Source organism: Cupressus sempervirens, chromosome 1 (assembly GCF_028749045.1).
Source record: "Cupressus sempervirens isolate cs-2001-9-10 chromosome 1, ASM2874904v1, whole genome shotgun sequence".
Taxonomy (NCBI): Eukaryota; Viridiplantae; Streptophyta; class Pinopsida; order Cupressales; family Cupressaceae; genus Cupressus; species Cupressus sempervirens.
Genome location: NC_143118.1, coordinates 184685347 through 184712694, shown reverse-complemented (window position 1 = coordinate 184712694; position 27348 = coordinate 184685347). Strand labels below are relative to the sequence as shown.

Genomic DNA, 27348 nt, shown 5'->3' with positions numbered 1-27348 from the left:
TTTTTTGCATTCACAAGTCAAAAATGACTCAAAAACATGCATTTTTTGGTCACGTTTTTGCAAAAATGGCCGAGATTTTTGCATTAAAAAGTCGTGTTTTGTTCAAAAAACTGCATTTCCAACCCATACCTTTGATCAAGAGGAATTGTTTTTGAGTTTTAAATGCATGATATTGTCTTTGGAGACCATGTATTTGGCACTTTCATGTCAAATTCGACCCTTCATTACTCATTAATTTTTGTTAAATGCAAGTATGGAAAAAGTGAAAAAATTGTTTGGAAATCTGGATTTAAGGAAGAATTGGTCTTCAAATCTATAAAACTTGTTATTTTGGCTTTTTAACCTTCAAGTAAGTGGACATTTTCAAACTTGCTCATCAATTCATGCTTATCTTGTTATTTCCATGCACATTATTGCTTGATGATTGCCACTTGTTAAAATCAATGCCATGGAAAGTGCATTTTTCTTTAAAAATGAAGAAATTATTCATTTTCTTGTTTTTAGTTTTTCCCCAATTTCTAAATTCGAATTTGTATGTTGAAGTGCATTACATCTTGGCATATTTGAGTCACTTTCCAAAGGTACGTTTTTCTTTGTGTTTTTGTGCTTTGTGCTTGCTTGCCGATTTTCTTCACTTTGGAGAAGTTACAAGTTCTTTCCCAAAAACTTGTTGCTGCTTCACTTCATGCGAAAGCATCATCACATTTCACTTCCATCTTCCATGTCACAACACTTCACATCTCATCCAACAAATGCGATTACATGTTTTCCATCTCATTCACCATTTGCACATGCATGTAATCTCATTTTCCGCTTCCATTTTCACTCATCTCACTTTTCACATCCATTTGTACGACACAATTACACGAAATACCTTATATGTAATTGCATCCAAAATGTCCGATTTTGATTAAAAGTCACATTTTGAAAAGTCAAAAAGATGTCATTTTCATCTCCCATGTACTTCGACTTCCCCTTTTCATCAAAAGTGACTATAAAACTCATTATCCCTCTTCCATTTTCCATTTCCATCCCTCCATATGCATTTGCGCCTCCATGAGTAAATACATGTTTCCACATCTTTCCATGATTTCCATCTCATCCTCCATTCGCACTTACATGTGAAGTGCATCCTCCGCTCACATTCGCATCTTATCTCACCTTTCATCTCCCGTTACATGTTGCACTTACATGTATTCATTTTTCATGCAATAATGCCTTGAAAACACTAAGTCACTTTTGAAATCAGCAATCTTCATTTGCACGCATTCCCATGCGTTCCACCATCACACATTCTCATTTCATTTTGTTTCATTCCATCTTCCATATGTTCACTTTCATAATATTTCATTCCGCATTCCATTCATTTTATTTTCATCCATTGCATATGCATATGATTTCTTCGAGTTCATTTCATTGGATCTACCAAGTTTCCAATTTGTTTCCAAATCTTTGATGATCACAAATCAACTTGTATGGCGGTTCCATCTAATAATGTACTTATGTTTTGGGATTTTTGTGTTGCAGTACAAACACAAGAAATGTCCTCACCATCAAAATCCAAAGGCAAAATGAAATATCAATATGATAAAGTATTGGCTCATGCAGCTCCTTCATCAGTCATATCTATTCTGGATAACGTGATGGACACAAAGATTGGTCATGTGGACGTGGTTGATTTTCTACAAAGAGTTGAAACTCTAGTTGATCATAAAATGAAGCATATCAAGAGAAGCAACATTCACCTAGTGTCTACGTTTCCTATGGCGGCCACAGAACCTAATTTCATTCTCAGATGTGCACAGTGGTTTACTCCAAAGATGAAGACTATCAAAGATGCTAACGGCAAGGTTATCATTAGCCTTGATCCTGAGGTCATTGAACAAATTTTCAAGGTTCCACATAAAGCAGAATGTGCAGATTTGACCAAAGAATCATCTTTGGTATGTTGGAATGAGCAAAAGAGTGATTATTAGAAGTATGTCAACCTTTATTGGTTAGACAATAAAAGAAGCAACTTCTCCAAATGGCCAAAGACTGTTCATCGGTCTAATTTCAAGCAAGAATATAAAGATCTCATCATCCTTCTGAATCAGAATTTGTGGCCTTAAAGATTCTACTGATCTCGAGCCATGGATGTATAAGTTCATGTTTCAAATTATGGAGAATAAAGAACACATCTTTTGGGGAGAGCTCATCAGCACTGCACTTTGCCAACAGATCAGCAACGTGGGAACATCAGCGCCCTTCTACATGAATTCTTATCTTGATTACATTGTTGTTGCCATGGGATCTTTCTCTGGTCTTTCTACCAAGGGAGATCGTCTTCAGGTTCCTGTTTGGGATTACTATGACCAAATCACTTTGGCAAATAATAAATTTCATTGTAGAAGAGTCCAAAATGCCTTCTTTGGGCATTTTCAGTGCTTTTTCAATAAACATTTATCTATTAAAAGAGTATATGATGCTGCATGGGAGAAGGTGAACCAATACAGCTGTAATTTTATTCAGTTTCCCACTTTCACATACTTAAGAGTTGGATATTTCAAATGCAAGCTGTATACCTTACCTAGGTATGCTAAAAATCGAATTATTTTGATGGAGCGAGCTAGACAACTTATGAATGTGCAGATTGATCGGCATGCTATGCATAGGCCTAGTTTCGGCATTGTCTCAGCTAAACCTTTGGCTATTGGTAATTATTCGATCCTTTCTATGCCTAAAGCAAAGAACATGGAAGCAGAGTTGCAGTTGATCACCTTGAAGAATCAAAGCTAAATTTGATTTTGACTACCGAAAGATGAACTCTCAAATGAAAAGAGCTTACACTCGTTCATCACATTGAAGACATTTGGATTGATATGAGGATAGAACTTGACATCATGAAGATGGACTACTGCAGATTAACCGTGCAGCAAATAATCGATCTCAACATGTTGGAGATCCCTTCAGATTTCCAAGTTGAAGATGATGGTGACATCCTTGATCTGGAATTTCATCAAGTCGACTTTGATAAGAAGTACCATTTTCCTATTCAATGGCAACAAAAGAAAAGTATATCTATCATGGACAGATTTCAATCCATCTTGGTAAACACCAATAAATGGTTGAAAAGTAAAGGCCTTAAAAAAGTAAATCCTAAGATGGGATAGGATTGTGGAAGTTTTGGTCCTCCTGGCAGAAAGTCACAACTAGAAATCACAGGGAAAGATGGTGCTTCATCTTCTGATGCTAAGGGTTCCCTCAAATTCAAATTGAAGGGCGGAAAAGGAGCTAAATCATTTCAAATCTCTAAACCAATTCAAGAATCAGTGGAAGAATCAGAAGAGAAATTGGAAATAGAATCTGATAAAGAAGATTCAGATGAAGGGGAAATCATGATCATATCTCCCCCAAAGCCTACACAAGCTTGTACATCTTCTATATGTGCATGAAGTAGATGATGATGTGGATTCATTCTCCATTGTTTTTACTCCTTCCATTCTAGTCTCAGAGGTTAATACCATGGCTCTTCCTATTTCCTCTGTTGCTCCTTGCATCCCTGCAAATGAACAATATGAACATTTAGCAAATGTGTTTGGGATTTTCCAACTCTTACCAGTAGTCAAGTTTCCCAACTTGATACATCTTTAATAGGGTTTGAGCTTTTCATGACGGAGTCTTCTCAGCATATTCCTATGCCTTCAATTGTGCAAACTGAATCTTGTTCTATTACAACGGAAATACAATCAGGTCAATGCCAATAGTCTCCACTATATTTGCTTCTACAGATGAAGGTTTCATCCTACCTGCATGGTTGAGCAAAATAACAACGAAGAGGAGAAAAGAAGTTGTTCCTCCGAACAATCTCCCTGTTAAGAAGACCAAACCCAAATCTTTGAAAGACAAGACTGTTTCCAAGATTTTGGTCGATTCGGATAAAACCAAATTTGTTGAAGTTGTTGAGCCCCTGGTAGACAAACCTATTGAAGAACTTACTCGTTCTGATTACAAGTTTACTAAGGTTGAAATCAGAAAGCAATCACGTTTGAGTTGTTTGCAAGATGCTCAAGATGCATTGGCTAATGTATCAAGAGAAATCATGAGCTATGGGAAAAGAAAAATCAGTTGAAACAGTAGGTCTCTCGTCTGAACGAGGTCATTCAAAAACAGTCTTCTCAAAGTGTTATTGTTATGTCTCAAACATCTAAGAAAAGAAAGTTGATTGAAGTTGCCGAGTCTTGGATATAGGAAATCATTTCTAAAGGAGTTCGAGCCATCACGGAGACATTTGCAGTCCTTAGGCACATCAAAGAGATGAATGAAATGGAGTGAAACTTAATCTCTTATTTGACTCAAGAAGCAGATAACTTGAAGGAATCCTTGATGATTGGGATGAAATGGTGAAATTCGATCTGGATGCCTTGGTCTCATGTGATATTCTTCCGTCATGTGAAATGTTCTTCAGATTTCAAGGGCTCATTGGTTATAAAGAGGAGACATTGAGGAAGCTAATCACAAAGTTGCAAGTGGCCTTTGGAGATTGTCAAGCAGGTGAAACAAGTGTTACTTGTGATTTGGAATAGATGGGGTGCCATGTTACTGATGAATCTGGTAATCTCATTGTAGTAGAGAGAGTAAACTCAAAATATACAATCAGGATCAATGCTAATGTAGATTCTGAAGACTTTGGTTCGCATACAATGGACAAGTTTGTCTTGCATAAATCTTTGACAAAACACTTGTTAGATACTATAGCAGCAAATTCCAAAGTTGTGCAATCAGCGTATGCAAATACAGTGAGAGTAGAAGCCATATCAAAGACCATGGAAATTGTCGATCTTCCCACAGTGCGTGCATCATTATCAAATTCAAGGCACTGAGAAACAATCTTTAAGATTGTTTTTTTTTGTTTTTATTTCATGTTAGTAGTTGTAAAGGATGCATTACATGAAAAAGTGTAAATACATTTAATGCGAGTTACATGTATCTAAAAGGATGCAATGCGAGTTGCATGTGTAGTTGCATATAACCCTTTGTTTTCTCCTGTAGTTAGACAAGGTCAAAGTTGGTTGAGTTGTTCCCACTTTTTCCTCCACCTTTTTCTCAACTCCTGTGCCTATTGTAACATACGGATTTCCTAGACAAGTTTTTAATCTTGAATTAAGCTGATTTCCTATTTCACATGACTAAGATTTCCAACAACTGTTCAAACTGAAATGAGATCTACTGAATTACCAAGAATACAAAATGAGATGTTAACATCTAACTACTTAATCAACTAAAAATAAATATCTGATGTATTCATTTAATCTACTTCTAGTTTTTCAATCAAAATTAAATAGAAGAAATTCTTAAAAAGAAACAAGAGATATCTATCAATACAATTTGAGATGTTTGTGATCATTTTATCCACTTCAATGTAATAGCTATTTGAAAAGTAAATAACTTTCTTCTAGAAAAGAAATAATTAAACATTCAGAGGTGAAAAGAACATACAGTGAGAATTGTGAAACTTCTTTTACTCGTTATCCAAGCCCTGACATTGGTGAGAGGAGAAGCATTGATATAGGCTTAACCTCCCAACCACAGACCATTACTTATCCCCACTTATTCTAATTTAATAGAACGGCCCTCCCTACCCCGAGATCAGGCTTGGGATGTTCATTAATCCAGCCATCAGAGTATCCAAGTGGGTTGAAGTCCCAACAGTTATTCGACAAAATAACTGAAGCATCTAGACAATCAACATAGATCACTTGTTCTAGCAAATCTGCCTAATTCCACCCTGGCCAACGATTTCAAATGTGGGTTGTCAAACCCAATCTCCAGCACTCGGCTTGACAACTTCCTTGATGAGTGGAACATGCATGAGCAAACGTTTTTATTTATCATGTTATTATCTTATCCTGATGACATTCTTGTTTTTAGAGATTCCTTGCACCTCCTCACCTATTTCAGGCCATCAAGCTAGTGATTCTCGAGTACTATCAGATTAAATTTACTATGATACTTCACACCTTCTTCACCTTATTCTGGCATTTTAGCCTGCTGAATTCCTTGGTGTTCTGGGTTCAATCTTTCACTCTCAATTATTTATGCTTATATCAGGATGTAAATGATTTTATCTGAGATAACTTTCTTAAATAATTCAAAGAAACTTCTAAATATTCGGATATACAAAAGAGAACTCAAACCTGAGTATAAATCATTGCAGTAAATACCATGAATGACAGTCAGCAGACTTAATAAACTTAGTAAGGAATAAGAAAGACAACATGCTTTATACACTAATCGTTGTCATAGTGTTTCCAAGGAAACGACAAACTTGAATATGATAGACTTTTACAAGAAGGACGACATGCTATATACATTAATCACTGTCATATTGTTTCTAAGGAAACGACAAACTTGCATAGGAGAAACGGTAGACTTATGCATTAAATGGCATCTTTTATCACATGTTATAAGGTTATAACCTGAACCGATGGATTAATAAACAAATTCAATTTCCAAATAAACAGATCAGAAGTCTTACGTGACTCCACCATGAAATGTCTGAAGGTAATCTTGAGCTTGGAGAAATCTGCTAGTCCGGCTCTGTAACCCGCGATAAGGTGGATTTGATTCGAATTGGGACAGAATGAATAACCAGCAAGGCTCGAATGCTAAGGGTAATTCGGAATGCCATAGACAACTTATGATTTTCTATAATATAGGAGCCTAGCTTTACGGCTTCCTACAGTTACAAGATTCAATTTGAATGCCCTCAAATCGACTTAAGAGAAAAGAAGAAAGAAAGGAGGGAAAAAGAAAGAAGATGAAAGATTTAAAAATTAATATTATTTTATTATTGTTTTATCTTCTCAACTATGTTTATGTGCACAAAATGATAAGGTGGCATCATTGGGTTATTAATTTATAATGTAATGGTGTAATCTTATTATTATTTACATATGATCATATTTGAGAAAGTAAAATAATAATTAAATAATATTTATACTTGATAATTCTTTAAAGGTAAGAATTTATGTTTATTTTATATTATTTATTATAATGCTCCACTTATAGCTCATGCGGTTCCACCATGAAATGTGTTGCCAAGTCCTAGTAACCTTGCCAAGATGGTTTTAGGTCAAACCTGTCGATTCTAATGACTAAGCTATTCAACCATCCCCTTCCGATGACCCCGTTACGCAATGCTTCCCCTCTCTCTTTAGTCTTCATCCTGTAAACATTCAAAACAACATTCTCGCTAAGACATCAATTCAAGATTTATAAATAAGTAACCATCAGGGATTTCATCAAATTATGAATAACTAACTTTACATGCTCATCATATATGTACAACGTCTATAATTAACTAACTCAATTTCACATGATCATGAATAGATTGATCAATGGCTATAATTAACTAACTCATTTTCATATGATAATTAAATCAATACAATGGCTATAATTAACTAGCTTAATTTCACATGATCATGAAGGAATGAACAATGGCTATAATTAACTAACTCATTTTCATATGTTATAACAACGGCTATAATTAACTAATTCAATTTCACATGAAGAAATAATTTGGTTCAACGGCTATAATCAATTTAAAATTTTAGGGCAAAATTTGGGATGTAACACCTATATAATGGAGTGCCCCCTCATTATAAAATCATCATTATCTTTATGTAAGAGAGCTCTGGAAAAATTGTGTCAGCAAAACTTTGTTTGTGTAAGCACTATTTTGAGAGAAAGTGAATACAAAGGAGCATTTGAGACTTAATTTTGATTAAGTGAGATTGTTACTTGCATGAGTTATAAGCTTTGTCTATAATTCATCCAACTTATCTTTGATTCATGTTATCTAGAGTTCTTGGCAATTGTATCTCGTGAATTGAATAGAAAAAAGTTAAGAAGTAATTGGACCAGAGCTTTGACTAGGAGCAATTGTGGAAGTGTATAGCGAGAAGATTTGTCTGTAACTTATATTTTCGTCCTTAATTCACAAAATAGTTAAGTTTTTCTTACTTTTAGGAGTTTTTGTGCCCTAATTGTAAAGCTTTTCCATATAGAAGTATGACCAGACTTAGAGCCAAACCAGTACATTTTCAGCTAGCCTTTGAGTTAGTGAGGGTTTATCAATATCACTATTTCTATCTCTTGATAGAAGTGTAGTTAGAGATTCACCTTGCCCATTACTCGCTCCACGAGTAAGTGGATTCTTTCTTGAAAGATAAGAAGAAAGGATATTGGTAACACCCATTTTATAAAATCTCTCAACTTCTTGCTTACCTTGAGTTGATCCAAGGAACGGTGAGAAGGGGGAGCCTTCCCTTTAAGGTAAGAGAGACTGTCTCACACGCTATGGCTAGTCATCCTATTTTGCAACTGGATTTTTACTCAAAACAGTCGGTTGCAAAATATCCACCCAACAGAAACATCCATCTTATGCTTCAACTTTAACTGATATCTAGATATATCCAACCGACCAGCCCTATCTTCCATAGGTCTCTCCATACAATCACATCTGCCTTCACCAATAGATCCAACAAATTCAAAGTCTTAAGGAGCTTCCTCATATCCATCCTCAAGTATCCACATTCCTCGGTACACCAATAATAGCTCTCGTGATCTCATTCTTCATTAATCCATCTCAGATCTGAAATCTGATCTCACCTCTAAAATCCTAGTCTCTATAGTATCACAGAGATCATCAATTGCACTAGGGTCCAATCTTCTCGGAGGCATCTTCCATGATCTTCACAAACCCAAAGCAACAAATCAACCAGATCCAACCTTCGCCCTGATACCACCTGACATAGTGCAAGGCACGAGAATCCCCAAATAAGATGTCCTAGGCCCCAGCAATTAACCATAGTGGAATATAAACAATAACACAGAGATTAAGATCCACAACAATGCCAATTCTCATAATAGAATCATACGATCTATATCCAACATGCTTGGTTGTAAGGCCTTCCAGGTTACGGCCAAATAAAAAGCAATTACACCATTAATTTTGCAAGACCTCGCAAGATCCAACCACTAGCTAGCCCAAATCCACAATCTGGTAGAGAACCCCAAGAAGAATCTAAACTTGTGCTCGCAAGCCACCAAGCAACCTTCTTGTTTCCCAAGCCCACACTTAGCTACTAGCTCTACTCAATCTTCACTCCTCTTAGTTGCTCTTCTTCTCCGAGCTAAATAATAATGATTCAAGACACCACAAGACCCTCTACTTATATCCAACTAAACCACAGGTCCACCTAGCAAGTTATAAATTAAATAAACCCCTACATTAAATAAATACTCCAGCCACAAGTCGGCCTACAACAGATATTAAATACAAAATGCCTTAATCTGCTTACAACACCCATTAAATGCACCTAGGACAAATAAACAAAACCCAAATAGGTACCCACACATCCCCATGATCGATCCACGTCACGATCACATGCCACGTGCATTAAATGCACCAAGTTGTTCGATCCAATCCGCAAGAACTCCATCCTGCAAGCCACATTACAAAGCGTCAGCAAAAACCACAAGCATTGTTGGGCAATAGTATATGCCAAGAAATAGTATATGTCGAGCAAGAAACACATGTTGAGCAATAAAGTAGAGGCCGAGCAATGAAGTATAAATCGAACAACATTGTAGAGGTTGAGCAATGTCGTATAAACTGAGAAAAATAGTGTTTGCCGAGCTCCTTTAGTGACCAAGCTCCTCAGTCAATACTGCATCCAGGAACTACCAATAACGACCAAGCATCACCTCTTCTTCAACCGAGCTCTTTAATCTCAAGGTCAAATCACTCCAGAATGCTATCATCTTCGTTCAAGCTATCATCAAATACGTGTGCAGGATGAGGACGTACATAAGACTGCATTCCAATGTCACTATGAGCATTATGAGTTCTTGGTGATGCCTTTTGGTCTCACAAATGCACCAACCACTTTCCAGTCCTGTATGAACCATATCTTTAACAAGCAGTTGAGGAAATCAGTTCTAGTTTTTTTTTATGATATCTTGATTTATAGTTGTACTTGGGAGGATCACCTCAGACACCTAGAGGAGGTACTTAGCATCATGGAGAATTAGTCTCTATTTGCTAAGCTATCCAAATGTGAGTTTGGACTCGGTGAGATTTTATATTTAGGCCATGTGATCAGTACGGATGGAGTGAAGGTGCATGAGGAGAAAATCTAGGCAATTCGGGATTGGCCCTATCTCAGGAACATTATTGAATTATGTGGATTCCTTGGCTTATGTGCATATTATCGGAGGTTCGTGGATTACTCTGTGGGATTAGCATACATTGGTATTTGTGATATATCCATTCTACAGGGATTCTCTCAATTAGCAGCATCCTTGACAAATCTCAGGAAGAAGGGAACCTTCAGATGGACAGAGCAAGCACAGGGAGTCTTTGACAAACTCAAGAAGGTTATGAGCACATGTCCGATTTTAGCACTCCCTGATTTCTCGCAGCCTTTTGTACTTGAGTGTGATGCTTCAGGTGAGGGTATAGGGGTTGTTTTGATGCAGAATGGACATCCCATTGCCTACGAGAGTAGGAAGCTACGTGATAATGAGAAGTTTTATTCTACTTATGATAAGGAGAAGTTGGCTATTATGCATGCATTAGTCAAATTTAGTCTGTATCTTGTTGGCAACAAATTCATGGGAAGAACTAACCACAATAGTCTAAAATATTTCCTTAATCAAAAAGAGCTCAGTGATCGTCAACAAAAGTGGGTAAGCAAAATTCAAGCCTATGATTTTGACATAGAATTTATTAAGGGGAAGAAGAATATTGTTGCTAATGCACTTTCTAGGAAACCTTCACTTGCTTCCCTATGTTCATTGAGTGAGATTTCAGCAGATTGGAAGGCTCAACTTTTAGCTGAGTATTCCAAAAATCAGCATGCTTGTGAGATCATGGATGGATTGGTACACAATAATAAATACAGAATGAGTGATGATGTCATCTATTACAAAAACAAAGTCTACCTTGTTTCTAAATCACAGTTAAAGGGACAAATTTTGCATGCTCTCCATGATACTCCTATAGCAAGGCACACCGATTATGGTAAGACATATAGAGTGGTACGGGAGAGATTCTCTTGGAAGGGCCTCAAGGATGATGTCTTACACCATGTTCATGAATGCATGACTTGCCAGTAGAACAAGACAGAGCATACTTTCATGGCTGGTTTGCTACAGCCCTTGCCTATACCAAAACAGAAGTGGATGGGAATCTCCATGGACTTCATTACAGATCTTCCTCGAGTTCAAGGGAAGGATTGTATTTACGTTGTGGTGGACAAGTTGACTAAATATGCCCATTTCTTTGTGATTGCAGTTGATTTCATATCATCCTAGATGACTGAGTTATTCGTCAGGGAGGTGTTCAAACTCCATGGTCTCCCTAAGACCATAATGAGTGGCAAGGACAACAGATTCTTGAGTTCCTTTTGGCAAGAACTTTTTAGGCTCACGGGCACAAAGTTGACACCTAGTACCAGCTACCACCTTCAAACGAATGGGCAAACAGAGATAGTTAATAAGTGGATTGACGGGTCTCTGTGTAACTATGTGTCGAGGCAGTAGAAGGCACGAGTGTGTTGGTTGTATTCGGGTGAGTATTATTATAATACTATACACCACATGTCCATTGATATGTCTCCTTTCAGAGCTCTTTATGGCTACGATGCATTATCTTTTGTTGATCTGGCTTTGAGTGACAGCAGAGTTCCTTTGGCACAGGATTGGTTACAGGAGAACCAAAATATCATGAGTTCTCTCCGGGAGAATTTACAGCATGCACAGAATCAGCAGAAGATGTATGCTGATCAACATAGGACAGAGAGGGTATTTGAGGTGGATGACATGGTTTTCCTACACTTGCAGGCCTACCGACAGAACACCCTTAAAGGGGGAGGAGCTAAAAAGCTCAAACCTCATTTTTACGAACCTTACAGAGTTCTCAAGCGAGTTGGAGGGGTTGCTTATGAGGTTGAGTTACCACCTGATAGTAGGATTCATAATGTGTTCCACATATCATGGCTGAAGAAGGCACTCGGGCAGCATATTATAGCATCACCCGATTTACCTCCCTTGAATGAGGAAGATAAGTTGACTTTGGTTCTTAAGGAGATTCTTGAGGTGAGGGAACAATGTTTGAGAAGTAGGGTGATTCAGGAGTATTTGGTACGCTAGAGAGGTCTACCCATAGAGGATAACACTTGGGAGGGTAAATCCATTTTGCAGCACCCAGCATTGCAGTTGCTTGTGGACAAGCATCTCTGAGAAGGGAGGATTGTCATGTCCCCTCTTTAGTCTGACTAGCAGAGTTATGTGAGTTAGCCTATTATGGGGGTCTCCTAGGCTAGCAGTTGTGAATAGAGACTCATACAGGATATTCAGTGACCGAGCTTGACTTTACAGATAGTTGAGAGCCAGTTCGGTGAGATTCCTTGATTTTAGTGGACATACCTACATTTTAGGACGATGTGGCAGTTTCCAAATGTGAGGTTCCACAGGACCATTCCATGGTTTCAGTTTCAGGATGACAAGATATGTTCCCTAGTTTCTAGGAGCATCCTTAGATTATAGGGAAGGGACTGCCAGTTGACCCATCTCGTCCAGTATCTTGTGTTTATTTGATTGGTTTGGGCTTGTAGAGGCAAAATGGGGAATATTTTAATATATTTTAATATTTTCTAAGTTAGCATTTAAATAATTTATAATAAGGCTATTTATGTAGCCATTTCGGAGTAATAAGGGGAATATGGCTTTGTTTGATCAGATGTGCCCTTGTGTTATAGCTCGTTGGAAAGATCTTGAATTATTATAAACTATTTTCACTATCCAGAGACTTTTTGGCGCTATGTGTTATGACATTTTAATAAAGTAATATTTTTCCTATAGCCTGGACGCCTTTATTTGGGAAAATGTTATTTTATTATAAAGTGAAAAGCGTAATTCTCATTTAGGGTTTGATTTGCACTTGGGAGGAGTTATAAGGAGATGAAGACCTAATTGTTTATTATCTTTTGGCATTTTGAAACTTATGAATTGTGAAATTGCTCTGGAAGGGCGATTTTGTGGCTTGGGACAAAACCTTCAAGTCTGGACTATTAGGACGCAAACCTCAGTAGGTCTTTGTGATTAGAGTTGTATTTCATTACATTCAGATTGATAAAGGAGGTGGTCGATATATCTTGGCATTATCATTTTAGTGGAGTAAGGCACTTGCAGCTGGGCGGCCAGCTTTTGGCAACAGGCATTTCATTGCAGGAGCTCACGTCGGGGTTGGAGGTCATCTTTTCTTCATCATTGGACACCATAGCTTCCCTTTGGCATTGGACGGTCCATTGCAGCAATTTCTTTAGGGTTGAACCATTCTCAAAGCATCTCCCTATAGCTGGTGTTGATCCATGTTTAAGACAGTATTGTATATTGGCAGTGATCTCTTTGAAGTTAATATATCAGGTTGTTGGTTGGTTCGGGTATGTACTATTTTAGAATTTTGTAATGGTAAAGTTTGCAGCATATGTTTACATTTCTTAAGTGTTATTTATTTCCTATTTGTTATGCAATTATTTTATTTCCGAAAAACCCCAAAAAACTGAAAAAACAAGAAAAAGAAAAAAGAAATTAGAATTTAGCTAAGATCATTCAATGGTAACAAACACTAGTCATAGATTCAGATTTTGAAACAAACGGTAATTTCTATGATCACTAGAATTGGGAATCTTTCATAGGTGCCCTCATAGCTTGTATGGGCAAAGCTCAAATAGGACATGTGGAAATTATCCAATTTTGTAGGCTTCTATTTGATGAAACTTGGTTGGAAGGCTTGGAACAAGTAGTACTTAAAATTACTCCGACCTTAGAGATCTCGTATGTTGAAGACTACATGATTTGTGCCCCTGGTTCATTGCTTGAGGAAAATGTTCCTAGGCGCCCTCTCCAACACAGTAGAGAACGCAACCTCTTCGACGATGCATGGCCAAAGATGAAGGCTAGTAGTCAATTTCTATTAAGATGGACAAACATCATAGAGAACGTAAATCAGGAATGGCTCTTCAACTACCTAAGAGCATTTGGATTCTATGAGGCACCGGAGGTGGACTTCACAGACCTTAGTAAAATGGAATTTACCGCCCCTAATTTCATCAAATCCAACAGGACTAAAACTGCAATCATCCTAATGCCTAGACAAATGGATTTTGATTTTGATGAGGTGAGGGATTATATTTTGATCTTAATGATGAGGCTGAGGATTGAATTGTGAAATTGCTCTAGAAGGGCAATTTTGTGGCTTGAGACAAAACCCTCAAATCTGGATTGTTAGGACGCAAATCTTAGCAGTTCTTGGTGATTTGAGTTGTATTTCATTGCATTTAGATTGACAAAGGAGGTGGTCGATTTATCTTGGCATTATCATTTGAGTGGAGTATAGCACTTGCAACTGGGCGGCTAGATTTTGGCAACAGGCATTTCATTACAACAGCTCACATGGGGATTGCAAAAGGTCTTCTCTTCATCATTGGACGTCATAGCTTCCCTTTGGCATTGAACAGTTCCTTTCAGCAATTTCTTTAGGGTTGAATCATTCTCAAAGCATCTCCCTGTAGCTGGTGTTGATCCATGTTTAAGAGAGTATTGTATATTGGCAGTGATCTCTTTGAAGTTAATATATTAGCTTGTTGGTTGGTTCGAGTATGTACTATTCCAAAATTCCATAATGGTAAAATTTGCAGCATATGTTTACATTTCTTAAGTGCTATTTATTTCCTATTTGTTATGCAATTATTTTATTTCCAAAAAAACTGAAAAAACAAGGAAAAGAAAAAAGAAAATAGAATTCAACTAAGATCATTCAATGGTAACAAACACTAGTCATAGATTCAAATTTTGATGCAAACAGTAATTTCTACGATCACCGGAATTGGGAATCTTTCATAGGTGCCCTCATAGCTTGTATGGGCAGAACTCAAATAGGACATGTGGAAATTATCCAATTTTGTAGGCTTCTATTTGATGAAACTTGGTTGGAGCACCTGGAACAAGCGGTACTTAACATTACTCCGACCTTAGAGATCTCGTATGCAGAAGACTACATGGTTTGTGCACCTAGTTCATTGCTTGAGGCAAATGTTCCTAGGCGCCCTCTCCTACACATCAAAGAACGCAACCTCTTTGATGATGCATGGCCAAAGATGAAGGCTAGTATCCATTTTCTGTTAAGATGGACAAACATCAGAGAGAACGTGAACCGGGAATGGCTCTTCAGCTACCTAAGAGCATTTGGATTCTATAAGGCACTAGAGGTGGACTTCACAAACCTGAGTAAACTGGAATTTACCACCCCTAATTTCGCCAAATCTAGCAGGACTAAGACTACATTCGTCCTAATGCCTAGACAAATAGATTTTGATCTTGACGAGGCGGAGAATTATCTTTATGAAGGAAGACTCCGAGTAAAGAATTTTCTCTTAATTTTTGGGTCATATAGTCTATTATGTATCTTGCTTATGGCATCATTCGGCTCAATCTTAGGTTTTTATTTTCCCTTTTACCACAACTCCCTAGCAATCTCTGGGTTTTGCCATTTTGTTTATTTAGGCTCTTGTCCTAGTTCTATGTTTTCTTCTCTGTCTTTTCCCAGACATCTAGGGTTTGGGTTTTCATCGAAATTGCTTCTAGCCTGTCCATTTTCTCAAGGGTCTGGCTCTATGGTTGAACATGGAAATTATATATTGTATAAAGAAAGATATTAATGCAATAGTATATTAAGGAATAGTAATTTGGTGTCTCATTCAAATGGATGAATATTCTAATAGCTATGTCCTGTTCAGTTCTAGTGAAAGACAACAAACTTAATTTCTTACCAATAATTGACTTCTGGGGTTAAATTAATATTGCCACTCTAAATCTCAATTCATAAATTCTTTAAAATCAGTACTATTAGTAATGGTATTAAATAGATTGTTTGAGAATCTCTTTGATACATTCATTATCAATAAGTTAATTCCCCTCAAACATTGTTAAAACACAGGCTATTGCAGATTCTTGATAATTTACTACCCCAATTATTCGATAGCTTCATGGAGAGAGTTAATAAAGGTATTATCCCCTGGGAATGTTGACTCTCCCGGGTTTCCTCTAAAAAAAATCTAAGTTGCCAATTTGGGTTCAGGGACGGATTCAAGTTTGAGGTTCAGATTCGTGGTTCAGGTAAAAACAAAATTTCCCATTTGGGTTCGTGGGTGGGTTTGTGATTGTGTGTGTGTGTGTGTATATATATACATACATACAAGAGAAACATGCATAGTTGCAAAACAAAGTCATTTCACAGTATGAATAATTGTTGCTTGATCATTGATCAATGCCAAATGTCAACGATAAACACTAAATACTCACTCATTAATCTATCTTCATGATTGTAAAGAAAATCATACATTGAATTACTAAATTGCAACATGAAATTGCATTACATAGACTAGTTCAACAAATAATAAAGTTTGAAACATAATGATAGATGACAAGTGTTTAGTAGTTTATCAATGATCATAGTATCAAATGCCCTTCAATGGCTTCATCCCCAACTGCAACTATATCTAGATCCTCATCATTGGAACCCAAATTGGTTCCACTAGTCCCATATGCTGCTATATCATTATTCTCCCCTCAACATAAGAGATTAGATGAGTGATATGTTTTTATTAGGTTCCTTTTAGAGTTACATAAAAATAAAAAATAAAACACTCCTTAAAGTTGTTTTATTTCACATTTTTGACCCTATTGCCTCGGGTCCTCTCGAGCATAGATGGAAGACTCACCGGTTACTCGGCGAGTTTTAAACACTCACCGAGTATTTTGGGACGGCGAGTAAATGGGCCAAAAACTTGCCTGTTCAAAAGCTCGGCTAGTGTCCAAAAACTCGCCGAGTAATCGGCGAATTTTACCCAAAAACTCAGCGAGTTTTATTTAAAAACTCACAGTTCTGAGAACCTGCAGCTAGTGACGCCTAAATAGGTCAAAATGCATTTTTTTTGCATTGTTTCTTTCATTTGTGTGGAGCAAAGAAGGTTTTAGCTGATTGCAAGTGAATCAAGGCAGATTGGAGTGGATTTTGGAGGATTCTAACCGGATTTAGAAGAGAAATTTCTTTCCAGGTATGTTCATCTTATCATTGTTTGAAAACTTTTTATAGTTTTAAGCAAAGTTTTTATTGTTTTTGTTGTTGTTTGTAAATGATTTCAAATCATTTGAAAGTTGGAACCCTAGTTGTTCTAAACTTCTACCTTCTAAGTTCTAACTCTAAGTTCTAACTTTGTTTATTCATTTTTCTATAAATTTAATTATTTATGTGTAGGGCAGCGGACAAGCATTAAGAAAACATGACAAACCCGCAAGAAGAGTGGCCACAAACACCATGCCCATCTGGATATATAGGCACTCGGCTTAAAAATGCAAGAGATAAGACATGGCGGTATGCCTATGAAGCTCCAAATGATGTTGGGAAAGTGATATGCATTCCATGTGAGAGAATTATTTCTAGAGGCATAAACTGCCTCAAATACCACCTTGCAGGCATAAAGAAACATGATTCAAATCCTTGTCTCAAGGTAACTAATGAAGAAAAAAGATTCATCAATGCCCTACTTGCAGCTGCTGAAGAGAAAAAATTGAATAGGGAGAGGACAAAATTAGCTATGAGGGCAGCCATAGCTGAATCTGAAGGAGCTCCTTTTGATATGCAAGAGGAAGAAGAAGCACTTGAGAACATACTAGGATCTCTTCATGGCCCACGGATCTGCAAACAAAATATCTCTTTTACCGGTTCCACTTCTTCTACATCTCCTACTTCATCACCATCCACATCAAGGATAGGGGGTTATTTTGTGCCTAGGAACACAGCTGGAGCACAGCCATCATTAGAGGGCACTGCATGGTTCAAGGAGGTGCATGAGCAAACTGATATTGCAGCAACTGATTTTTGGTTTTTCAACAATATCCCAATGAATGTAGCTAATAGTCCCTATTGGGTCAATATGGTGAATGCAATGACAATATCGGGCAAAGGGTACAAGCCGCCTAATTGCAAGGATATGAGTGGAAGGTTAGTATTTTACTATTTAGTTATTGTAAATAATTGTGATTCACTTTAGTTCATTGTTATATTTTAAATCTTAATTGTTATAACTTATTTCCTATTTTTTACTAACACTTTAATTAATATTATGCCTAAATTTTGTAGGTTGCTTGACAAAGTGGTTGGTAGGGCAACTGTATTGATAGAAGACCAAAAGAAAGAGTGGAAGAAGTATGGCTGCACCATTTTATCTGATGGGTGGACAGATGGAAGAAGTAGAACCATCATTAATTTCTTGGTTGCTTGCAAAGATGATGTGGTGTTTTGGAAATCTATTGACGCCTCCAACAAAGTGAAAAATGCTGCCACATTGGCTTTAATGTTGGAGAATGTTGTCATGGAGGTGGGAATAGAGAATGTGGTGCAAATAATCACAGATAATGTAGCAGCATATGTGGCAGCAGGTAAATTTAATTTTTTATGTTCGAATCAATATGAATCATGAATGTAATGCTATGGTATTATTCAATTTAGATTTGATGTAATTTGTAAATACTAAATATGGAAAGTTTGTAACTAATTATTGATTTTTTGCTAATCTTTTAGGTAGAATCCTCCAAGAGAGGTATCCCACACTTTTTTGGTCACCTTGTGCAGCACATGTCCTTGACCTTCTTTTGGAGGACATAGGAAAACTTGATTGGGTGAGTCCAATTGTGGAAGATGCTAGGCGAGTCACCAAATATATCTATAATCACCCATGGGTTCTCAGTTTGATGAGAAAGGCCACTAAAGGCAAAGATTTGATGAGACCTGCTATGACAAGGTTTGCAATGGTCTTCCTGACGTTGCAAAGTATTCTTGACCACATATTGGCTTTGAAACAAATGTTTGTGTGTGCTAATTGGGTTGCTTCACCTTATTCAAAGAAGCCCAAAGGAGAGGCTGTGGCACGGATAGTCTTTGATGATAGTTTTTTTGCAAAGGCTACGGAGATTGTGGAGGTAACTTTAACTTCAAGAATCAAAACATTATATTTTTAGTTTATTCAAGTTTCATTATTATTTCATAACTTACTATGTTATTAACTAATTTGTATTTTTCAATTTCAAATGTAGATGTCTCTGCCCCTGGTTCTAGTCTTGCGCATATGTGATGGGCAACAATCCCCAATGGGAGGTCTTTATGAGGCCATGGATAGGGCGAAAGAGGCTGTTAGAAGTTACTATCATGGGGACAGTCTTAGATTTGACCCCATTTGGGAAATAATTGATAGGAGGTGGAACAATATGCTCCACCAACCCATTCATGTAGCAGGCTACTTCCTCAACCCCAAATTTAGGTACTATGATTGTCCTTGAAGTTGGGATTTTACTATGACTTTATTTTACTCTATTTTTTAAGGTTGTGTAGTAAGACTTGATATCATTTTCTATTTGTTTTAGGGCTGATGATCCCTACTCAGATCCTAATGGAGAGGTCATGGAAGGTCTCTCTAAATGAATTGAGAGAATGATATCCAGTGAAGCGGAGAGAGACCTTATTGTGACCGAACAACAAATCTTTGTGGAATCGAGGGGTCCTTTGTTCTCTTCTATGCTAGCAAAGAGAGCAAGATCTACTCAAGCACCAAGTAAAGCGTCAAACTTTAAAACTTTTGCTAATTGATAAGTTGTGCTTCTGATTATCTTTTTTTATTGCTTTATAACTTTTTATATTTTGTTTTGCAGATTCTTGGTGGGCAAGTTGGGGTGGCAATACCCCCAATTTAAAGAAATTTTCTCTCAGAGTCCTATCCCAACCTTGTAGCTCATCCCATTGTGAGCGCAATTGGAGCTTATTTGAGTCCATCCACACAAAGAAAAGAAACAAAATGACTCAAAAACGGCTTAATGACCTTGTTTATGTGCACTATAATCTTAAGTTGCGCATAAAAAAGGCACAAATCTTAGAACTACCTGGTCCACTTGATCTAGATGAGATAGATCCTTATTCTAATTGGACAGCACAGGAGCCAAGTCCATTGTTTACACCGGATGAGATCGCTGATTTGGAGAGGCAGGCCATGGAGGGGGATTTTGAAACTGATTATCAGTTCACAATGGATGACATTGAGGATGAGGACGAGGAGGATGATGATTCAGGCTCAAAGGATGAGGCATTACCATTAGGAGGAGATGCATCCTCTTCCAGGACCCCGAGCCAGTCGAGCGAGGGGGCACAGCCACAGAGTTCACAACCACGCAGCTCACGCCCTATCCCAGTGCGGGTCACTTCTTCTAGGACTAGACCCCCTCACTTTCCTGCTAGTGCAAGTGGAAAGAGGAAGATGTGATTGTATTGATCATTGATGTATTTAGACTTTTAGTATTTACTTCTAGTTTTACAGATTGAAACCATTTACTATTTTGCTTCCTACCATGAGCATTCCGCATGAGAATGCAATTTTGTATGCACTATGCATTTATATATATCTAAACAATGCTTGTTTCTTTTGTATTGTCTTTAATTAACTTATTAGATGCATCTTCTCATTAAATTTTGCAAAATAAATGTATTTTTAATTAAATTTCAGTGGTTTTTTAGGTTCTCGAGTTTTTTAAAAAAATCGCCGAGTTTTTCCCAATTAAACTTTTGGGAGCTTGGCAAGTTTTTGCCTTTGGTGAGTTTTCCAACTATGCTCTCAGGTTCGCAGTGGGTTCGTTGTGAGTTCACTCCAATAAGGCGAACCAACATCCCAAACTAAGGACCTTGCCCAGACCCACAGCGAATCTAGACCCGTGCGGACTTGGACCCGAATCCGGGCAACTGGGGACGAATTCGACTTAGAAAAATATTTATGATACTATATGGAAATCCTTCCAAAAAACCAAAGAACAATTTTTCAAGACTCTCTGTTGGTATATTCAATCTTTTGACTCTCCCCTGTTTTCCAACAAATCCTTTGTTTTAACCAGCAAAACCAAATCAATTAGATGGTTAAATGGACATAACAGTCGATGTTGATAATGACTAAATAGCATAAAATATAATTCTCTCCACAAAGAGCCATGAATATGGACACTTCCCACAAACACAACAAAGGGAAATTTTGATAATGGAAGATCAGTCGCAATTATTTAAATCCAAGACCTGTAGAACTAATTTATGCCCTCTCAAATCCTAGATAAGACTTGTCATGATATCCAAATCATTAATAAACTTTACATTTTCAAAATAAATACATTGGTTAACTTTGGTCTACAATTAAACTCCCCTTCCACTATTAGAATGGAAAATAATTGAACATTCAAGCATTGGATGCAAATGCAAATTAGCTTCAAAAATTATAATTTGGTTCATATCACTTAATACTATCAACAAACATACTCTCTACTTCCGTTCAAAACCGATTTTAAAATCAATTTTAACACCTCTAAAGATGTGAGATCCCTTTTATAAAAAAGAGGTAGACAATCAACATTTTTGGCCCTCTTAACCTAAACATCTAGCCAAAACAACAAGTTTTTGGATTCGGTCTCATTACCAATTTATCGTCTCCTTTTGCTCTTATCCATTTTCTTAAAGGGAAATTCTTCTAACTAGTCCTTTTAAACTAGATACCTAAAAGTTCAAATCTTCGCCAATTGATAATTAGTATTAATTGTCAAGGTTTCTTAACATGTATAATTGAAAGATCTCCATATCAACCAAAGATAAAATGTTCTAAATAAAAAGCCATTCTCTTTTAGAATGAAAACTTTCAAAAATTATCTCAAAAAAGAGGCTTAGTCATTTGATCATTTAATTAGTTTTTCAAAACTAACATTCTCAATTAGTATGAAGCTTATGCAGAGACTAAAGAAGGAACCCGAAAACCAATATGCAAAACCAAAATGAAGAAGAGCTCACCTTAACCATGGCAAGACCCAAGAGATTTAAAACTCCCCAAGCAAGGGATCGCTTCAATTTTTAAAGAAAGATGTAAAGGAAGGAATGCCTTTCTTAGACTATAATTGTATTAAGGGCACATGTATAATTAACAAAATTGAGATAAAATACCTTAGTTGGAAGGTTTCAATTCATAAAGAAGGGGCATTCCCTTCAAAAAGATCTGATACTGGGGTTTTCCCCTTTTACTTTTGTATACATGTATAGTGCTTTTGCCCTGGGTGAGACTAGAGATTTTCTTCTTCGTTCTTTCCTGCTAGTGCTCGTTTGAACGAAGATTTTGTATTCTCCTTTTTAATATAATACTATACGGCTTTGGCCTTATACCGATCAAAAAAAACAAATAAAAACTCTCTTTAATATTTGTGCATGTTGTATGCTTTCCACCATTTGGTATAATAAAAGAATCATTTTCACAGAAAACCATGTTGGAAGAGCTTAATATTTTTAAGAACTACTAACCTTTGGAAACCTCCAAGTACTGGGCAAATTTAAATGTCAACCATTTTTCAAATGAGCATACACTAGTTGCTAAGTTTTATATGTGCATAAAGAGAAGCCAAATGTTGTGCTTTTTTGAAGATCATTGATATTAATAAAGGATGATATACATAGAGCTACTAGAAAGTGTAGGAAAAGCACATTGTAACATTTACATAATAATTGTTCCCACACAACTTCTATATGTTAAAAAAGGCCAATTTTTAATCCAATTTGGATTTGCCAAAATTTACATCATGGATTTTGGAAACTAGAGACTTTTCAAGAATCCATTTACCCTCCACTACTGTCATGAATTTTACCAATATCCAAGAAATCAAACTTCTGGTACTTATACTTCTGCATTATGTTAAAGCGGTTAACCCTTTCAAAAAATCCTTCAGATGTGAGAAGCTTCACGGCTTCAACCCCTTCTTTCAAGGCACTATTAACCTGTTAAAGATGTGATCAAAATAAATTTGCATAAGTTTTTTCCACTAGTTATGGACAAGTTCACAGCACAAGTAAAATGTGATTAAGCTTGAACCAATAATTGATGTATTGTTGTTATAATCAGACGCCATCAAAAATTTATGACTAAAGCATTTCTTCAACTCCGATCATAAATCTTTTTTACACATTCTCATTATAAACTTGAATAGAAGAAGTGAGTAGTAAATAATAATTAGTTAACAACTGCAAAAGAGAAAGTATCAAAATTGTAATAGATAACCATGAGCGCACACCATTTCACGAGCACTTAAATTGAACACTTCCAGTACATAAGCCTTGGGATCAACAGTTCGAGGAGGTTTACCAATGCCTGACCAAGCAAGTTCAGATGTCCATCAGTTACCTAAGGTTTTTCATTTTAGTTAATCTGAAACAGACAAGGTTTGCTCAATGATTTATCATAATTAACTAATTAGTGAGATGCAAAGAAAGAGAAGCTAACCAATACGTAAACGAGCGAAATTCTGATTCTGTTTAAAACCTTTCATCACACTTCTTACCCTGCTGACATAAAAAGAATATGTTAACAAAGGAGGTCTTTGCTGGATCTGTAAAAGATAGATTAGTTTCAGAGAACAACAAGGCATCCCACATAAAAATCTCAAAAATGCCTAAGCCCATTTATTCAAAAGGTAGGTAGCTTGAAGCTGATCTGAATGTGATCATGAAGTAAGTTAAGTTTAGTTCAACTAGAGCCCTAATCTCACCTAATGGTGAATATGATTAAGGCAACTTGAAACACTCCAATGGCTCCCAAAATGACATATGCCAGCAACACCGGAGTACACAGTTCAGTGCGAAGTACAAACAAATACATCAGGTTTGTCTTTACATATATGTCAGAACAGTTTCATTTGCATCATGGTTGCTCTATATGTATCATGTGTTTGAAACATCATAGTGGTATGTGTTCTATGTAATATTGTGGTCACATTTTTGACATAGAAATTGTGTCCCAATGCATGTGGTAGTTTTGCTCGAGTAAGGCAGAAAAGTGTTGTTAATCAAGATGAACAAAGCTCAAAACTTTCCCAAAGTGATGCAAATCTGAATTTTAGTTATGCAACATTGGATTACACATAAATAATTATGTGTGTAAACTATCAATAAGAAAATCAGCACATCATAAATTTGCAACAAATAACACCAAATATACATGGAGAAACTCTTTTCAGGAAAAAACTGTTAAGAATATAGCTTCTTCGGATTGAAGTATGCGTATCATGAATAATGATGAACAAACATATATATAAATATGATGTTGACAAGAAACATATATATATATATATATATATATATATATATAGAGAGAGAGAGAGAAGCATCCATCATTTTGTATTACAAGTGTCTTTAACTAACTTCAATCGGCAGTCTTAATGCATCGGTCTTCATTGGTTGTAATGAAGAGGAGCCACGATTATGAATGGGTGCGACTCCCCATGGCAAGTGCCACAGGAGGAGTCACAACCATTTATAATCGTGACTCCCTGTGGTATATTTATATCTCCGATGGCTGTGAGAGAATACAATCAATAACAAGGCATCTGTATCTCTCCCAGCAGTCATCGATATTAATAATATTCACTCTGTCCTTCATCGGTTCTCTATAATAAGCAAAGAAATCAGATAAGCATCTGATCTACATTATAACCAAGGGAAAAGTAAAAGGTGTTAAGAACAATCTCAGATAAGAGACATTGCAAACTGTTCTTAAGAAGTACAGATTTATTCTCTATAAAAAATCCAAATTTAACAATGTATTAGAGCTTAACTAGAAGAAAAAAATCGGAATTCAGAATTGTTCTCTGCCTTATAAAAATCAAGCTCTACTCAAATCAAAATGGTTAACGGAATCAAAGTAGAAGATTGATTGGAAGGGACTGCAAACTTCTCCTCATGGAAAATTCAAATTATATCCTTACTTGAAGAACTCAAATTAGAGTTTTTATAGAAAAAGACATTAAGATGCCTAAAGAAGGATTAGAAAAAACAACTAGGAAAAGACGAAACAATAAAGCTAAGAAGATCATAATTGATGCTGTAAGGGATCACATACTTCCTTCCATAGCAAGATTGAAAACAGCGTATGAAGTGTTTAAAACTATAAAAGATACATTTGAAATAAACAATGCAAGCACAATACTGACATTAAAACATCAACTCCTAAATATAAAAATAAACAAAGGAGAGTCAATTACAAATTATTTTTTAAGAATCTTTGAGATAAGAGACCAACTTGCCACTATTGGAAACAATGCAGATGACGAAGAACTTACTCTAATTGCTCTAAGAGGCCTAACTATACCATGGGAACAGCAGTTTACATTCAAAACAAAAGCCCTCATGTAACATTAGAAAATATAACTCTTGAAGAAGCCTTCACAGGAATCAAATTAGATCTTAGTCATCTAAGAATTTTTGGTTGTCCAGTCTAAATTCACATTCCCAAAGAGAAAAGGTCTAAACTTGAACCTTCCGAAAAGAAAGGAATATCCGTTAGCTACAATGAAACAACTAAGGGATACAGAGTACATATTCTAGGACAAAAGTCTGTTGAAATCAGCAGGGATGTTCAATTTGATGAAGCGATTGCTTTTAAAACATCTTTAAACAAAGAAGACGAAGAAGTTGAAAATCAAAGGGAGTTCATTATAAAAGATGATTATACTAATGAGAATCAGAGGGAGAACACTATAGAAGATAATTCAACTAGAAATCTGAGGGAGAGCCTTTCCAAAGACAAAGACACACCTACATCTAATGCTGAGAATGATGAAGTTTTAAACCACATAAAATTACCACTATGGGCAAGGAAAATGATTGAAGAAAACAATGTGGAACCAGATGGTGTCTCTAAAGAAAATAAGAAAACAAGAAATCAAAAATGCTATGTTGCTTTATTGACAGAACTCACAAAAACAGAACCAACTAATGTAGAGGAAGCCTTGAAATGTCAAGCATGGAAAGATGCAATGGTAGAGGAATATCAATCTATTCTAAAAAATGATGTCTGGGATATTGTTCCTAGACCTAAAGACAAATCACTTGTATCCTCAAAATGATTGTTTAAAATCAAGTACGCACCTAACGGAAGCATTGAAAAATACAAAGCAAGATTTGTTGCAAGGGGTTTTCCTCAAAAGGCCAGAATTGATTATGAAGAAACTTTTGCTCCAGTTGCACGTTATACTTCAATAAGAACGATAATGGCCATTGCTGCATCCAAAGGATGGAAAATACATCAAATGGATGTAAAGACAGCCTTCTTAAATGGCATCATTGAAGAAGTATATATAGAACAACCAGAAGAATTCACTACACATGATCAAAAACATTACGTATGTAAACTAAAGAAATCTCTCTATGGGTTAAAGCAAGCTCCCAGGGCTTGGTATTTGAGAATAGACAACTATCTTCTCAAATTGGGGTACTCAAAGAACGAAGCTAATTCGAATATATACTTCAAAATATCTAATAATGACATTTTGATACTCGTTCTTTATGTTGATGACTTGTTGATAACAGTTGCAGATCATCTTATAACCAAATGTAAATAGGATTTCATAGCTGAATTTGATATGAAGGATTTAGGTCTTCTAAATTATTTTTTGGGTCTAGAAGTACGACAGAAGGAAAATCGCATCTTCTTAAATCAAGAAAAATACACTACAAATATATTGACCAGATTTGGGATGATGGACTGTAAGCCACTATTTACTCCAATGGAAACTAATCTTCATAAACTTAAGAGTGAAACAGCAAACTTAGAATCACTACATCCTACTCACTATCAATAAATTGTTGGCTCTCTTATTTACTTAGTAAACACTTGACCAGATATCTGCTATGCTAAAAATGTGCTAAGTCACTTCATGTGTGAACCCAAGAAGATTCATCTAATGGTAGCCAAGCATATTCTAAGGTATCTTCAAGGAACAATTGGACTAGGGCTAAAGTATGAGAAAACTGAGCTACAACTTCAAGGGTATATTGATTCAAACTGGGGTGATTCTATTGATAGCAAGAGTACATTTGGATGTTTTAGTCTTGGTTCTACAATGATATCTTGGTTCAGCAGAAAACACTCAGTTGTTGCTCAGAGCTCTATGGAAGCAGAGTATATGGCAGCCTCCACAGGAGCACATGAAGCAGTATAGCTAAGGAAACTCTTATATGGACTATTTGGAAAACCATTGGACTCCACTATAATTCATTGTGACAATCAAAGTTGCATTAAACTATCAGTTAACCCAATTTTTCATAATAGGTCCAAGCACACATAGATTCCTTATCATTATATAAGAAATATGGTGGACAGAAATATTATTAAGCTGATATAC

At 36.3% G+C, this 27348-nt stretch overlaps 1 protein-coding gene across 7 annotated transcripts in view; it reads right to left on the bottom strand.

Moving 5' to 3' along the window:
* Positions 1–22581: 22581 nt before the first annotated feature.
* LOC149576750 (peptidyl-tRNA hydrolase, mitochondrial-like) overlaps positions 22582–27348 on the bottom strand; it is a 28761-nt gene continuing 23994 nt past the window's right edge. For 4 of the 7 annotated variants that reach the window (XM_089819607.1, XM_089819616.1, XM_089819586.1 and 1 more), the window contains 3 exons: positions 23451–23509; positions 23242–23318; positions 22582–22948 (listed from right to left, as the gene is read on the bottom strand). In XM_089819607.1, coding sequence (XP_089675733.1) covers positions 22790–22948; positions 23242–23318; positions 23451–23509 — 295 coding nt within the window. In that variant the 3' untranslated portion in view covers positions 22582–22789. Of the gene's footprint in view, positions 22949–23241; positions 23319–23450; positions 23513–27348 lie in introns of all 7 variants that reach the window. The other 3 variants (XM_089819575.1, XM_089819597.1, XM_089819581.1) reach the window with 1 other exon arrangement.